Source organism: Geotrypetes seraphini, chromosome 8 (genome assembly GCF_902459505.1).
Source record: "Geotrypetes seraphini chromosome 8, aGeoSer1.1, whole genome shotgun sequence".
Classification (NCBI taxonomy): domain Eukaryota; kingdom Metazoa; phylum Chordata; class Amphibia; order Gymnophiona; family Dermophiidae; genus Geotrypetes; species Geotrypetes seraphini.
The window spans coordinates 42,420,242-42,437,513 of record NC_047091.1 but is presented as its reverse complement, the minus strand read 5'-3'; the positions used below and the strand labels follow the sequence as shown (position 1 = coordinate 42,437,513).

General features: G+C 44.9%; 1 protein-coding gene across 1 annotated transcript in view; it reads right to left on the bottom strand.

The window, feature by feature from the left end:
- Positions 1–1,969: 1,969 nt before the first annotated feature.
- Positions 1,970–17,272, bottom strand: part of LOC117365186 (serine/threonine-protein phosphatase 5) — a 177,650-nt gene continuing 162,347 nt past the window's right edge. Inside the window, exons 12-13 of the mRNA XM_033955262.1 lie at positions 3,660–3,741; positions 1,970–3,341 (exon numbers count right to left, since the gene is read on the bottom strand). Coding sequence (XP_033811153.1) covers positions 3,279–3,341; positions 3,660–3,741 — 145 coding nt within the window. The 3' untranslated portion in view covers positions 1,970–3,278. The remainder of the gene's footprint in view (positions 3,342–3,659; positions 3,742–17,272) is intronic.

Here is a 17,272-nt window from a genome sequence, read left to right as displayed (position 1 = left end):
CAGCACAAGACAACTTCTGAAAATCTCTAGAGCGACTAATTTTAGATTGTTGAATTTTCTACAACTCATTTTCTTTCCTCTAGGGAATTTTTCAAAATGTATGTTAAAGAGGTACTTCAAATGTTTCTGGATGCTAAAGAAATTCTTAATGCTTATTATATAACACGGGGAACCAAAGAGGTTGTTCAAGAGGTGGGATGAATAACTTAAAGTCTCCTGATAGTTTAGATATCACAAAATTCTTGGAATCAACTCAAGATTCTATAACTAAGAGATTAACTCTTTTGATGATTGTCCTCAGTGGAAAAAAATGTTAATCATGAAATCATACTTCTCCAAGGAATCGGTACCGTTTTATGGTCAACCAATTTCTATATTTCGAGATAAACACAAATTCGATGCAAGGCCTTTTCCTGTTGAGACCTAATGTTCTGGCAGAGGGAGGTACTTTTTCTAAAAAATCCCTGTAAATGTCTGGTTACATGGGGAGCTGATTCTTATGTATTTCTAGATCCAAGTCAGTTAGAAACCTTTCTTTTGAATAAGTCTGAGAATTGTCTGAAATAAATCATTTTCTTTTCACAGGCCTATAAGGTTAAATGAATAAATGCCTGCTATTTTCTTGTATAAAAATTTCATGTAAGCTCCTCGTGACGTGGACTTGATAGGATGATCTGTATTATTTCTTTGTTTTATTTTTATTTGTAATTCCAGGTTCCCTAAATGTTATTTTGTAACAAAAGAAGAACTTTCAATTAAAAAAAAAAAGAAAAAAGAAAAGGCTTAAGAGGTTAGGGCTCTTTAGCTTGGAGAAGAGATGATGAAAGGGAGAGATGACAGAGGTTTACAAAATCCTGAGTGGAGTAGAACATAAATGTGAATTGATTGATTATTCTTTCAAAAAGTACAAAGACAAAGGGACTACACCATGAAGTTACATAGTAATATTTTAACAAATACAATTTTTTTTTCAGCAACAAAATACTTAACCTCTGGAACTTATTGCTGGAGGATGTGGTAAAAGCAGCTAGCATTATCTAGGCTTAAAAAAGGTATGGACACATTCCTTGAGGAAAAATCCATAAACTGTCAAGGTAGAGATGGAAAAAGTCACTACTTATTCCTGAGGTTAGTAGCCTGGAATCGTGCTACTCTGAGATTCTGACAGGTACTTGTGGCTTGGATTGCCCATTGTTGGAAGCAATATACTGAGCTTAGATGGTCCATCATTCTGACCCAGTTTGGTAATTCTTACATTTTATGGAAAGCTGTTTCAGCACTGGGCTCTGTCAGATGTCATCACTCATGTGTGAGGACAAAATCTAAGAAAATGATAGTCTCAGTTTTATTCTCCATTCTTGTTTGAATAATCCCTAATATCTGATTTTCTACATTAAATTCCATCTGCCATTTAGATGCCCAGACTCTTAGGGCTCCTTTTACAAAGGTGCGCTAGCGTTTTTTGCGCACGCACAGGATTAGCATGTGCTATAGCGCTAGCGGCTAGTGCGTGCAGCATTTTAGCGTGTGCTAAGCACGCTAAAACCACTAGCACACCTTTGTAAAAGGATCTCTTAGTTTCACAAATTCTTTCTGATATTCTAATATAGTAAAAAAAACATTAAATAAGAACTATAGACCAACTTGGTCATCTTGTACATTACTAATCCTTTCGATAATGCTACCAATCTACTCTTTTTACAGGGCTTTAGCTGGTGAAATCTCCTAGCTGTCTGTCGCACAAGCTCGATCACCTGTAGGATATCATTCCCTTATCCAGATCCCCAGCCTTCCCAATATCTCTTACCAAAAATATAATCTCCTGGGGCAATTTGGCACAGCTATGCAATGCACACAATTCATGAAAAGCCAGGAGATTCAAATCTGTCTTTTGACTCATGACTTTTTTGGAATGCAGGTAAGGAACTTAAGCCCTGAACTCCACCTCTGTATGAGCACGTGAATTATTGTAGAGAACAGACCAGACCTGGGGCAATTACTTTATTTCAACATCTTTAATTACAGACAGTAAAACAGCTAAGTAGGTATGCCTGTGTGTGCATGGAGGGAGTCAGGAGAATCCAACATCCATAAAATTCTAGTAATCACGACTCATCTATTTCCAGTCTATAGTAATTTCTTCTCTCTTTCTCATAGTAAGCACACAAGAAAAAGCACTTGTGCACCAGAGAAAACAGGTTTTTGTGTGGGGCCAAAAATTCTGTCTGTGCATAAAAACAGGTATGAACATTCTGAGAGGGGGAATGAGGCTAAGCCATAGGAACATACTTTTTATTGCACTGGCTTCTGTACTGCTCACCCAGTCACCCTGCTTGACCGTCATCACAGGTACTGTGCTGTCTGGTTCTATGTGCTTTCACACCAGCTTGGCCATTTATAGAATGGAGGGAGTTGGTGGTTCCTTCTTGCTTTTCATAGTTTTATACTAAGAAAAGCTCCTTTTCATTTATTACTTGCAATTTTTTGTTGTCTCTCTGCGAGGCCAGTTGGTTGGTATCTCTTAAAATGACCACCCCTATTAACTGTGTAGCAAGTGGGAGGTCAAACATTAGTAGGCTGAGATGTAACCAAAATTTAAGAATGGAGTATACTGGGGAATCCAGCTCCACCAAAACTACAGCCATCATAAACTCTGCACCATCTGTAGCCATTTGAGGCATATAGAGTGAGATGGCCCCAAGGATTATAGCCACTTGCTAACAGTCCTAGTAATAAACAACATGAGAATATGAGCGACACCAGGTTTTACTAATCAGCAGAACTCCAACCCTCAGGTCAGAAACCACCCCCTCAAAACTGAAGTCTTACTGCAAAATGAAGAGTCTGTAACTTTAACTCTAAAAGAATAAACAATCCCCCTCTTCTGTCCCAGGATTCTATCCATGCCATGGAAAACTGAAATTAGGACCCCCTCCCCTTTGGTGATAGAAAGGATGCTAACAGGGGTGTTTATAAGCACCCACATGCACACCTTTCCCTGCAAAACACCTCTTCCCAAGAATGCTGCAGGTCACTGTACAGTATTTAAAAATAATATTAATAAAGCTATCACTGCCTTACTGAGAGACTGTCTGACAGTAACGCTAGCACATTGGGGTCACGCAGGGTTAACTCGGCCTCCTCTCTCGGGAGCCACTGGCTATCTGCTGTGGTAGATGCCTCTGCTGCCCGACGGCAGAAAAGCTGAGGCAAGAGGGAGGGCTGAGACACCAGCTCAGTTTCTGTGTTCTGGGTGAAGAATGATGCCCAGGTAGCAGTTACATCATTCCCAGCTGCAGGAGTGTGTTTGCATATGCCATTGGTTTCACATTTGGATGAGGCTGCAAGGAAGAAAGAATGGTATAAACGTGAATGCTCCCTCACAACCCTCTCCTGCACTACAGGCTCCTGGGTACCAAACACTCTTCAATTCCCCCCTCCAACTTTAGCTCTCCTCAGTAACATAGTCTCCTGGCTCCCATGAGGAGTCTTTCTCACTGTTTTAGCCCTCCCCATTACAATACCATCCTAACTCCCACATACACTGATCTTCCCTCCCCAAAGTGCAACCTACCCAGTAGCACTCCCTCCTAGTTCCTTGCTCTACCCATTTCATCAGTGTTTGGTGATAAAGGGAAAGAAAGGTCACAGACACTCACCACTGCCGTGAACTGGTGGAACATGGGCTGCAGGTCCAAGCCTCTGAGATGGATGTAGGCACCTTTATTTCCCATTTGATCACTAAAATGGAATGCAGAGCTCATTATTATAAAACACTGTATGACCTAAACCACAATTTGGGTGGTTTTTATTTTGTCCTAGTCATTCTCTTTCTTCAAGATCAGTCAGAATGAGGCTGGAACAGGATATCATTAGCCTCCATTCACTCTAGCTAGGGATATTTTTTCTCTATTCTATATCTTTTCCCATCACTCACACTTGTAACCTGGCTTTGGAACCTGCCAATTACGAGCCTCTAATTGGCCATCTATCATCATGCCACAAAATGAGCACAATAACCCCCCCCCCCCCCCCCCGAATATAGCATTTATAAATCCCCAGGCTCAGAAATCCTGATCAGGAAGACTTCAGTATGGAGGTGGCCTACCACCATATGAACCACTAAAGCCAACTCTACCAGGGATTTTCAGTTCTATACTGCTGTACCCCAAGATAGCCACAAAGAATATACAGTCAAACCTCGGTTTACGAGTGCACCGGTTTGTAAGTGTTTTGCAAGACGAGCAAGACAATTGCAAAATTGGCGCCTCGGAAACTGAGCTTGATTCGATTTATGAGTGCCCCCCCTCCCGCCATGATCCAGCATCCCCCCGCTCGCGTCGCCCCCTCCCCCCCGCGATCCTACAACCCCTGCTGAGCACCCAAATAACATCCCTTACCCCGATTTGGCACTGGCACCAATGCACAGGACATGCTGGTGCCTGGAGACCCTCCCTCTGGGCTGGGCATCGGAGATCCTCCCTCTTGGATGGGCTGGGCTGGACTGGGCCTTGAGCATTTGCACATGCTCAAGGCCTTCTGGTCTCACTCTCTCCGAGATTCTCAAGGCCCAGTCCAGCCCAGCCAAGAGGGAGGATCTCCGATGCTCAGTCCAGCCCAGCCCAGAGGGAGGATCTTCAGGCACTGGCATGTCCTGTACGTTGGTGCTGGTGCCAAATCGGGGTAAAGGGATGTTATTTGGATGCTCAGCAGGGGATGTAGGATCGTGGAGATGGGGGGGCGACGCGAGCGGGGGGCCGGATCACAGGGGGGGATGCCGGATCGCGGGGTGGGTTATGGAGCAGTGCCTGTGGCCTCGAAGGGGAGGGAATGTATCAAACGAGTTTCCATTCATTCCTATGGGGAAACTCGCTTTGATATACGAGCAATTTGGTTTACGAGCATACTTCTGGAATGAATTATGCTCGTAAACCAAGGTTCCACTGTATATGAGAAAGATTTGCATTCAATGCATTCACTGTATGCAGACCTCTATCATGCATATTCATTACAAACATTCTAGAAACCAAACTGACAAGGAATACTCCAGGAGCGGGTTGAAAATTCCTGTACTGTTTCAAGTCTTTGGTTTACACAACTATTCCAAGGCTTGCAACTCAAAGAAGAAAATCAAAAGAACTTGAAAATAAAGATTTATAAAATGAACTTCAAATGCAAAATTATGTATCAGAGATGCAAAAATCCATTAGTTATACATAATTTAAAAGAATAAGAAATTGAAACTGCCAGAGAGATCTAGGCATAATCACTTCAGCCAGTCAGTATAATAAAGAAAGCAGGGAACCTCAGAGTATGTTTGTGTGTATAAGGAGAAATATGAATAGCAGGAAAAAGGAGATAGGGCACTATCTTGAGAAATCATATGCACTCATAGATACTATATCTTTGTAGGGATACTGAGGATATAAATGGGTCAGGAAAGAGCTGAAAATGAACCAAGGCCTGGAACACAAACCATACAAACAAATATCCATATATTGAAAACATACACAGTGGGGTAATAAAGGGAAGAGAGATGATAGATTAGTCAAATGTTTGACATAGAAAACAATATTAGATTTAAAAAAAATATACAGTCTATCCGTCTGTCCATTCATACCAACTTCTAATCTCTAATACTTTTGCATCTGCCTTAGAGATCCCTCTGTGCTTGTCCCATACTTTCTTGAATTCAAATCCAAAATCTTCTTCACCAATGTCTCCACTGGGAGGCCTTTGCACACATTGCCACCCTTTCCATTATGTCACAGAGTTTTTATTGAATCATCCTTTTTCCAGTATACATACAGAGATCTTTAAATCTGTCTCCATATGCTTTATGATAAAGATCAACCACTACTTCAGTAGCCAATTTCAGAACTGACTCCTCTTGCTTCTATAAAGTACAGGAAAGTGGAATTTTCCAGAGAGAACAAAATTCTTGGATTCCAAGAACAAGGGTCATAATGTGAAGATACAGAAAGGTAGGTTCAGATGAAACATGAGAAAAAGCAATATTGCTTATCTGTAACAGATATGCTTGAAGACAGTCACAGAACATAAGAATAGCTATACTGGGTCAGACCAATGGTCCATATAGACCAGTATTCTGTCTTCACAGTGGCCAATCTAGATCACAAGTGTCTGGCAAAAATCCAGAAGAAACACAAAATGGGGGATATCATCATTGCTTAGCACCAATCTTTTTCCAGAGTTTTCTAGAATGTATTAGGAAAGACGGGTAGTTCCCGGTTTATGAATTCCGACTTACATCCAAATAGTAGATACGAGCAAGTATCCATCTTCTCCATTCCATGTCCCAATGCGTCCCTCTCCCTCCTTCCATTCTGTGTCCCAAGTTCGTGCCTCCCTCCAGCGGGTATTTACCTGCTCTGGCTAGCTCCCTCCTCCTTTTCATCCGCACTAGTTTCTTTTCACAAAGTCACAGGTAGTGGCCCGGGGCTGACCTGGAAGACTTCCCCCTGACATCAGAGGGAAGGCTTCCGGGTTAGCCACAGACTGCGTGTAGGAGCCGCAAGAGGAAAAGGAAACCATTATGGTTCTCAAAACAGGTCACTAAAAAAATAAAAGGAAAAGAGGTAGCATTCAAAAGAACACAAGAAGAGAAACTCAGGAAATATCAGATAAACGCAAAGAAGAGAGAAATACAACTGGTGAAAAAGAACAGGCAGAAGAAAAAATGGCTAGAGATGTAAAAAGGAGACAAAACTTTTTTCAGGTATATTGGAGAAAAGAGGAAGACTAGAAATGGAAGATTAAGATTATAGGTATAAACTTAATCTTCCATTTCTAGTCTTCCTTTTTTCTGTTAGTCCCTGGAGGATTCCATACGCTAAGTGTTCAATTCCAACCCACAGCCAGGTATTGCAGAAATCCACAACTTTTCTGAGCACATACTCCATCCTCCTTAACCTGAGAGCTGATAAACAAATCCAGTTCAGTCTGAAAGCCAAGCAATATACCTGAACAAATCCATAACAAGAGGGTACAGGGAAGAATCCCCATCAACAGAATTCATGAACTATTTTACTCTGCAAAATATTAATAAGTGATAACAGGAACAAAGGCAACTCAGAAAATCATGAAGGAACAATGTAGTACTAACCTGCAGTGTGGAGCAAGCACCCCAAGAAAGGCCTTTGGTAATGTGCATAGTCACATGAAATCCATACAGGATCTGGCAACTGGCTGGAAAATCTTCAAACCTGTAATGAGAGTAACCAAGGTAGAAAGGAGCTGCTACTCCAAACAACTGAGTGAATAAAGATAGAGTGGGTCGTATGGAATCCTCCAGGGACTAACAAAGAAGATTATTGAAGCTATAAACCTAATCTTCCATTCTGTTACGTCCCTTTTGGATGCCATATGCTAGGTAACCTACCAAAGCCACGTTAGCTAGGGAAGGACAGAAGAGTCTGCCCTCAAACTCAAGGTTCCAATAAATGGCATCTGAGCGCGCAGCCACAACCACTTAGTAAAACTGGGTAAAAGTATGAAGAGAGGACCAAATAGCTATTGTGCAAAGTTCATCAGGATGAATTGCTCGAGATTCCACCCATGACGCAGCCACACTTCTCATCAAGAGTGCTTTAAGCGAAATCAGCAGCTGCATGTCACAGACAATATAAGTTGTGGAAATGGCCATTTGAATCCATCGAGTGATTGAGAACTTGGTCGTCAGCCTACCACAGCAAGGCGCAGCAGTTAGAACAAAGAGGAAATCTACAGCCTGAACTCATTACTCCTCTCCAAATAATGGAGCAAGACCCTCCGGACATCCAATTTGTGTAAGATCTGATCTTTGCGCTCTGAACGTGTTGGATGAAAAGCAGGCAACCTAACCTCCTGGTTGACGTGAAAGACCTAGACCAAGAAGGAAGGTACAGTACAGAGGAAAAACACCCACATCCGTAATACGGAAAAAGGGTTCCCTCCATGAAAGAAAATAAAGCTCCAAAATAAACTGTGCTGAGACAAGGTGACCAGAAAAACTGTCTTGATCGTTAGGTCCAGAAGAAATTCATCCTATAGTAGTTCAAAAGGGGCCTCACCAAGGCCCTGCAAAACAATGGTAAGATTCCACAAAGGGAAAGGAAGACGCAGATGAAATGCACCGCACCCCCCCCCCCCAAATACACCTGGATATATCTGAAAGAGCAGTAAGTGAACTAGCGCCTCTGCACACTCGAAAACATGAAAGGTCTGCAACCGAAACTTTCAGGAAGGTCACTGCTAGAATTTTGTCTAAACCCTCCTGAAGGAAAGCCAGGACTACCAAACTGGGAACCTTTTCAAGCTCTACCTAATTCCTAGCACCCCACTGTGGGAAAGCCTTCCAGGCTTTGGCAGAAGAAACCATAGGAGAGGGTTACTTTGAGCATAAAGGAGTCAAGATAACTGTACCTCCAAATAACCACACATCATCAAGGCTGAGTGCTCAAGAGCCATGCAAGTAAGACCAAAATGCCGTGGATTCTCCATGGACACCAGTCCCTAACTGAGAAAATATAAATGAAAAGGGAGCAAGAGCTTCTCGTCCTGCTGAAGACGTACGAGAACCACATACCACGGGCGGCAAGGTCAATCCGGAGCCACTAGAGACATCAGGCTGGGATGCGTTGCTGTCTGGTGGACGGAGGTAACATAATAAAGGCACTCGTGAGTCAGCCAGGGCCAAACCAATGCATCCAACCTTAGCCTCCATACTGTTTATTGACCGGCCTTCGAGATTTCTGCCAAAGCTAACAAGACCCTCTGGGGCAAATTCTGGCTCTTGTAAGAGCAGACGGAACGGCTCCTGAAACCAGTAAATGTCAGCCGAGGAAAAAAAAGAGAAGAGAGAGAAAAAAAAAAAGATACTGCACCAGCAGAGAATGTACTAAGAACTCAAATGAGATCATAAATGGTGCCCAGCACCGCAGCCACACCAACCAGCACCAGTGGAGGAAAAGCATGCACCTCCACAAAGGACGCATTAAGCAGGCCAGAATGACAGACATGTGCCATAAAGGAAGTGGCCACTGCCACTCAGCTACCTGAGGAAGCTTGAAAAAAAATAGTTTGAAACACATCCACCCTGTGATTCTGAGCATCCTGAAACCTCACTCCCCCATCACTAAGGAGGGCTGCACGCTGGAAAACCTGCACCACGGCAGAATCTACCTCAGGCTGTTCAGACCTGCCAAAAATCAGGATTCAGGTGATAAAACAGACATAGCTTTGGCAGATTGGAAAGAGCTTTCCAAGGATCACATAGCTCTGAAATCAGACCAATGAGCTGTAGACTGAATGGAAAAAGGCACAGGAGAAAGATCTAGGACCGAAGCCAGAGAATTGGAAGGTGGAAAATCCAAATGGAGCTCTTTCAGAACATCAGCCATAAAAAGGCAGACAGCAGCCCACTGCAAATGTGAAGAAGGATCAGCACCACCAAATCTGGACGATCAGGGCGGCCGAGACCAATCCCAGCAAAGGCATCATCCAGATCCAAATTAAATACAGTGGCAGGAGACAGAAGAATCATAAAAACTGCATGGCAACCACTGCAATTGAGGTCAGACATGGCTAGACAAGAGAGCTCCTGAACTAGAAGCTTCACCACAGACCCCATAAACTGAAAAAGCCCCGAAGCACTCGCCAGCTGAGTCAAACAAGCAGGGTCTGAGGATATGCCGTTCAGAGGAGCCAAATAAAATCCAGTGAAAAGGCCCACTCTGCAGCATGGCAGGGCTCTGTTAAGGTACATGTGTCACATCAAAAGAGCCCGCAGACTCGGAATAGAATGGCCTCTGGGTGACAATTTCTTTGGAAGACACGGACCCAGGCCGGCTTCCCAGCTCAAGAGGACAAGGAGGAGGCGAAGTCAGAAGCTCCCGCCTCTTCCCCCGGTGTCTTATGGCATGAAGTACACAATCACTGATCCGAAGCCCATCCAGCACAATCAATCTCCACAGTGGGTCGTATGGAATCCTCCAGGGACTAACAAAGAAGATTATTGAAGCTATAAACCTAATCTTCCATTCTGTTACGTCCCTTTTGGATGCCATAAGAACATAAGCAATGCCTCTGCTGGGTCAGACCTGGGGTCCATCGTGCCCAGCAGTCCGCTCACGCGGCGGCCCAAACAGGTCCAGGACCTGCATAGTAATCCTCTATCTATACCCCTCTATCCCCTTTTCCAACAGGAAATTGTCCAATTCTTTCTTAAACCCCAGTACCGTACTCTGCCCTATTACATCCTCTGGAAGCGCATTCCAGGTGTCCACCACCCGCTGAGTAAAGAAAAACTTCCTAGCATTTGTTTTGAATCTATCCTCTTCCAATTTTTCCGAATGCCCTCTTGTTCCAATATGTTTTGAAAATTTGAAGAATCTATCTCTCTCTACTTTCTCTATGCCCTTCATGATCTTGTAGGTCTCTATCATGTCTCCTCTGAGTCTCCGCTTTTCCAGGGAGAAGAGCCCCAGCTTCTCCAATCTTTCAGTGTATGAAAGGTTTTCCATGCCCTTAATCATTCGTGTCGCTCTCCTCTGGACCCTCTCAAGTATTGCCATATCCTTCTTAAGGTACGGCGACCAATACTGAACACAGTACTCCAGGTGCGGGCGCACATTGCCCAATACAACGGCAGGATGACTTCTTTTGTTCTGGTCGTAATACCATTTTTAATAATACCCAACATTCTGTTTGCCTTCTTCGCGGCTGCTGCGCATTGCGCCGTTGACTTCATTGTTGTATCCACCAGTACACCCAAATCTCTTTCAAGGTTACTTCCCTCTAATACTAATCCCCCCATTTGGTAGCTGAACATCGGGTTCTTTCTCCCTATATGCATGACCTTGCATTTCCCTACATTGAATTTCATCTGCCATTTATTCGCCCACTCCTCCAGTTTGCTTAGGTCCCTTTGTAGGTCCTCACACTCTTCCGTAGTTCTAACCCTTCTACAGAGTTTAGTGTCATCCGCAAATTTTATAACTTCACATTTCGTCCCCGTTTCCAGGTCATTAATAAATACATTGAACAGCTGCGGTCCAAGTACAGACCCCTGCGGAACTCCGCTCGTGACTTTCCTCCAGCCCGAGTAGTGACCCTTCACTCCAACCCTCTGTCTCCTGCCTGCCAACCAGTGTTTGACCCATCTGTGTACGTCCCCTTCCACCCCGTGGTTCCACAGCTTCCTAAGTAACCGCTCATGGGGTACCTTGTCAAAGGCCTTTTGGAAGTCAAGGTAAATGATGTCTACAGGTTCCCCTTTGTCCAACTGGCTGTTTACCCCCTCAAAGAAGTGCAGTAAGTTTGTTTGGCACGATCTTCCCTTGCAGAAGCCATGTTGGCTCGCTTTCATCAGCCCATTTTTTTCGATGTGCTCACAGATGCTGTCCTTTATCAGTGCTTCTACCATCTTGCCTGGAACCGATGTCAAACTTACCGGCCTATAGTTTCCCGGGTCTCCTCTTGACCCCTTTTTAAAGATAGGTGTAACATTTGCTATCTTCCAGTCCTCCGGAATCTCTCCAGTTTTCAAGGATAGGTTGCAAACTCGTTGGAGTATTCCCGCTATCTCATTTCTTAGTTCTTTTAGTACCCTAGGGTGGATTCCGTCCGGGCCTGGTGATTTGTCGCTTTTCAATCTATCTATCTGTTGGAGGACATCCTCATGGCTCACCTCTATTGCTGACAGTTTTTCTTCTTGATCACCATGGAAGATCACGTCGGGTTCCGGTACACTGGATGTGTCCTCGCTTGTGAAGACTGACGAGAATTTGTTTAACCTGTCAGCTACCTCTTTTTGCTCCTTTATCACTCCCTTTTTATCTCCATCATCCAACGGTCCTACTTCCTCCCTCGCCGGTTTCTTCCCCTTAACATATCTGAAGAATGATTTGAAATTTTTTGCCTCCCTGGCCAGTCTCTCTTCGTATTCTCTTTTCGCTCTCCTAACTACTTGATGACATTCTCTTTGGCATTTCCTGTGTTCATTCCAGTTTTCCCCAGTTTGGTCCTTTTTCCATTTCCGGAATGATTTTTTCTTGTCTCCTTTCGCTTTCTTCACCTCATTGTTTATCCATGCGGGGTCTTTTGTTCGTTTTTTTTTGCACCCTTTTCTAAATCTGGGGATGTACATATGTTGTGCTTCTTGCACTGTGCCCTTGAATAGAGACCAGGCTTGCTCTACAGTTTCTGTTTTCCTTGAGCTGTTTCTAAGTTTTTTTCTTACCATTGCTCTCATAGCATCATAGTTCCCTTTCTTGAAGTTGAACGTTGTCACTGTGGTTCTTTTCCCTTTTATTGTACTTACTCCTAATTTGTACTGGATCATGTTGGGATCACTGTTTCCTAGTGGCCCTACTACTTCCACTTCTTTTGCAGGTCCCCCTATTCCGTTGAGGATTAGGTCAAGAGTGGCATATCCTCTTGTTGGTTCCTTGATATGCTAGGTAACCTACCAAAGCCACGTTAGCTAGGGAAGGACAGAAGAGTCTGCCCTCAAACTCAAGGTTCCAATAAATGGCATCAGAGCGCGCAGCCACAACCACTCAGTAAAACTGGGTAAAAGTATGAAGAGAGGACCAAATCAGAATAGGCCCGGGAGCCTTAGGTCCCTCCTGGGGGCGGGGCCTGAGGCACATGGGCCCAACCTGACCATGTGCCCAAGGCCCCGCCCCCAGGAGGGACCTAAGGCTCCCGGGCCTATTCTGATTGGCCCAGGCGCCTTAGGCCCCAACAGTAGGCGGAGCTTTGGGACGGATGGGCCAATCCAGCCTCATTCCGTCGTTGGCTGCCTGCCGGACATGCGGGTTTGGCTCCCGTCTGTCCGGCCAACTACACAAAGGTACGGGGAAGGGGGGTGGGGGTATTGTGGGGGTTGGCCAGGGGGGTTGCGGGTCGGCTGGGGGAGTGGTCGGAGATTCTTGGGGGGAGCGGTTGTTGGGGGGAGGGGGGTTTGCGTCGAGGGCAGGAGGGCCTGGGATCCCTCCTGCCCGTAATGTAGTGCGGGGTGGGGATAGGGGGTCGCCGTGGCCAGGAGGGTTTGGGCTCCCTCCTGGCCCGAACAACTAGCGGGGGGGGGGGTAACCAGGGCCAGGAGGACTTGGGCTCCCTCCTGGCCCGAACAACTAGCGGGGGGAGGGGGTCGCCAGAGCCAGGAGGGCTTGGGCTCCCTCCTGGCCCGATATTGTCGGGGAGTTGGGGAATCGGTGGGGCAAGAGGGCTTGGGCTCCCTTTTGCCCCGATCGAGTCGGGGAGTCGGCGGGGCAAGAGGGCTTGACGTCAGAGAAAGGGCGGGACCGCTGGAAGAGGAAGCAGCGCAGGAGCAGGGCTCACAGAAGGGCCGGGACTGCCAAAAGGAAGCAGCAGGATACCGGTAGGAGCTTCTACATGATGGGGGGGGGTCCGGAGGCTGTGGGGGTGCGAGCGGTCCTTTAGGCTGGGGGTGCAGGTGCGGGTGGGAGTGCGTGCGAGCGGTCCTTCGGGGTGGGGGTGCGAGCGGTCCTGCGGGGAGGGGGGGGTGAATTGGACATCGGGGGGGGAACTATGTAAAAAAAATTTTGTACAATGCGCTCACACATATAACGTGCAAGGTTATGCGCGGTTTGTAAAAATCGTGTATAACGCACGCGTTATATGCGTGAAAATATGGTAATAGATCGCGACCTGATTGTGCGGATAAGAAGGACGGTGTTGATAACAATGTGCTGAAAAGCTGTGAGAGTATTGCAGATCACTCTGAGTTCCAACAGATTTATATGACAAAGGCGCTCCTGGAGAGACCAGTGACTTTGCATGTGAAGCCTGTCCAGATGAGCTCCCCAAGCATAAGTGGACAAGTCTGTGGTCAGAGCTTTCTGATGAGGAGGGGCATGAAACAAAAATCGTCTAGACAGATTGGAAGAGTTCATTCACCACTGCAGCGATTGTTGAAGCAAAGGAGTGTGTAATGTGTTGAGAGAGTAGGTTGAGCACTTCAGACCACTGAGATGTGAGAGTCCATTGAGGTTCCTGAGATGAAGTCTCGCAAATGGAGTAACATGCACTGTAGCAGCCACGTGACCCAATAGTACCATCATGAGATTGATGGCAGATGATAAGTCTGAGTGCAGAGCTAAATCAAATTGTCTTGTCTTTGTTGTGTCTTGTCTTTGTTGTGCCCCGAGATGAATGGTGATGAGCAGAGCTCCTATGAATTGTAGAGTCTGAGATGGTTGATGTTGGGATTTGGGAAAATCAATTTCGAAACTGAACTGTTGAAGGAAGAGAATAGTCATGCAAGTCGCTACTGTCACCTCTTATGATGTAGGGTCTTTGATCAGCCAGTCGTTCAGGTAAGGAAAGACTTAGAAGGCCCTGAGACTGTAGTGCTGCTGCCACTACCACCAGGAACTTGGTAAATACTCTGGGAGAGGATAGTACTTTGTATTGATAATGGTGATGAGCCACCTGAAACCAGAGGAATTGTCTGGAGGCTGGATGCACTGAAATGTGAGTGTAGGCTTCTTTCATATCCAGAGAGTCGTTGCGATCTAAGAGCAAATATAAAGTTGCCAGGGATAACATCCAAAACTTTTCGTTTACTAGAGACTTGTTGAGACTCCCGAGGTCCAGGATTGGACAAAGACCTCCCCATCTTCTACAGAAAGAGAAAATACCGGGAGTAAAACCCCTAATTCCTCTGTGGAGGAACCCTTTCAATAGCACTGAGACGAAGGGGGGATTCTATCTCCCGAAGAAGGGACGCCTGCTGAGGTTGAGAAGATTCCTCTCTTGGAGGATGATCTGGAAGAATGTCGGTGAAAAAGAGCATCCCTCTTGAATAACTTCAGAGGGTGGTGGTAAACGGTACCCACTCCAGAACGTCAAATGTGACCAGTGGAGTGCCACAAGGCTCGGTCTTGGGCCCGATTCTATTCAACTTATTCATAGGAGATATGACCCAGGGGCTTAGAGGAAAAGTATCACTGTTCGCCGATGACGCCAAACTATCCAACATAGTAGGTAAAAGCACTTTGCCTGACAGTATGACGCAGGACCTACTACTACTGGAACAGTGGTCATCGACTTGACAGCTAAGCTTCAATGCTAAAAAGTGCAAGGTAATGCACCTGGGTAAGAGAAATCCGTGCAGAATTTACACACTAGATGGTGAGATCTTGACTAGGACCACGGCAGAACGTGATTTAGGGGTGATCATTAGTGATGACATGAAGGCTGCCAATCAAATAGAGAAGGCTTCCTCAAAGGCAAGGCAAATAATGGGTTGTATCCGTAGAGGTTTTGTTAGCAGGAGACCTGAAGTCATAATGCCATTGTACAGATCCATGGTGAGACCTCATTTGGAGTATTGTGTTCAATTCTGGAGACCACACTACCGGAAAGATGTGCTGAGAATTGAGTCGGTCCAGCGAATGGCCATCAGGATGGTCTTGGGGCTCAAGGATTTCACATATGAGGAACGGCTAAATAAATTGCAGCTGTACTCACTTGAGGAACGAAGAGAGAGGGGAGACATGATTGAGACATTTAAGTATATCACGGGCCGTACCGAGGCAGAAGATGATGTCTTCTGTCTTATAGGACCCTCGAACACCAGAGGGCATCCGCTGAAAATCAGAGGAGGGAAGTTTCATGGTGATTCCAGAAAGTACTTCTTCACCGAAAGAGTGGTTGATCATTGGAACGAACTCCCACTGCAGGTGATTGAGGCCAATAACGTGTCAGACTTTAAAAGAAAATGGGATATTCACGTGGGATCTCTAGGGGAGTAAAGTCAGGGGGGTGGGTCATTAGAGTGGGCTATGGCCCTTTTCTGCTGTCATTTTCTATGTTTCTATGTAACTGAGGTCTGTGGTAATCAGTTCCTAGTGAGGATAATAATGTTGAAGCCGTCCTCCGATGGGTTGAGGGAGAGGCTGGGATAGAGGAACAGCGGCTATGCTCTCAAGAAGCATGCCAAAAAGACTGAGCAGGCTTTTGTGGAGCTGCTCTCCGGGTTTTTGGAGGAAGCTGTTTCTGTTTCTTCTGCTGTGGTCTTGTAGGAGCAGCAGGTTTGGAAGAAAAACACTTTTTATTTCAATGATATGAAATGAAATAAAACGTGCCAAATATGTTTTAAAAGTAATCCAGTAAAAAGATTACCTTATTTCCATTTTCTATTTATAAGCATTTATCAATACAGCTACAATAAGAGGGGCCACTGAACAGTTCTCAACCCAACCAAGAAGAGAATGATGTGGAGCCATGAAACACACAAGTGGAATAACTTGTAAAACATTAACTTTCAGAGACCAAAACCCCCTTCCTCAGGTCAGGACAGAATACCCTAACAGCAGTATACTCTACTTACCTGAAAGTGGTGGTTTTGGCTTCTGAAAGCTAATTGAAAAATGTGTTAGTCCAATAAAAAAAAAAAGGAAAATAAGAAAATACAATTTTATTTCTATTTCTTAATTTGTAAGGCGATTATTTATCAGTTTTTTCAAATTTACATCTGTAATCTTTATATTTTGCACATTATTAGGGAATATGTGTCACCATTTCTGTTATGTTGCATTATGTACAGAGTCTGGCTTCTTGGCAGTTCAGTTTAACTTTTGTCTACATATTTCTAATTTTAGTATGATTACTTATTCCCTACTGGCCAAGGGTGTATCTGTGTTCTGTGTGTATGAAAAGGACATGTTTTTTTTTGTTAGCACTGATCTGCAGGATCGATCAGTATTATCTGGCTTGTTTAGTTTTACAATGGTTGCTTTGATCTTCTAGTGCTCATTGAAATGTTTAAGATGCTGCTTTTCCCTAGATGCACCCTTGTTGTGTGACTTGTGGATTATTACTAAAAATAATATTTTTATACAGTAGAGTCTAAGTTAACCAGGGCTCACACACAACCGGCAAAACAATTGCCAGTGGGAAAAAAATGTCCCCCGAAGCACCAGCGGCAGCATCCTGAACCAAAAATCCTCCTTCAAGCCCCCAAGCAGCTAGGAACATAAGAACATAAGAATTGCCACTGCTGAGTCAGACCAGTGGTCCATCATGCTCAGCAGTCCGCTTATGCAGCGGCCCTCTGGTCTAAGACCAGCACCCTAACTGAGACTAGCCCTACCAGCGCACGTTCTTGTTCAGCAGAAACTTGTCTAACTTTGTCTTGAATCCTTGGAGGGTGTTTTCCCCTATAACAGCTTCTGGAAGAGCGTTCCAGCTTTCTACCACTCTCTGGGTGAAGAAAAACTTCCTTACATTTGTACGGAAT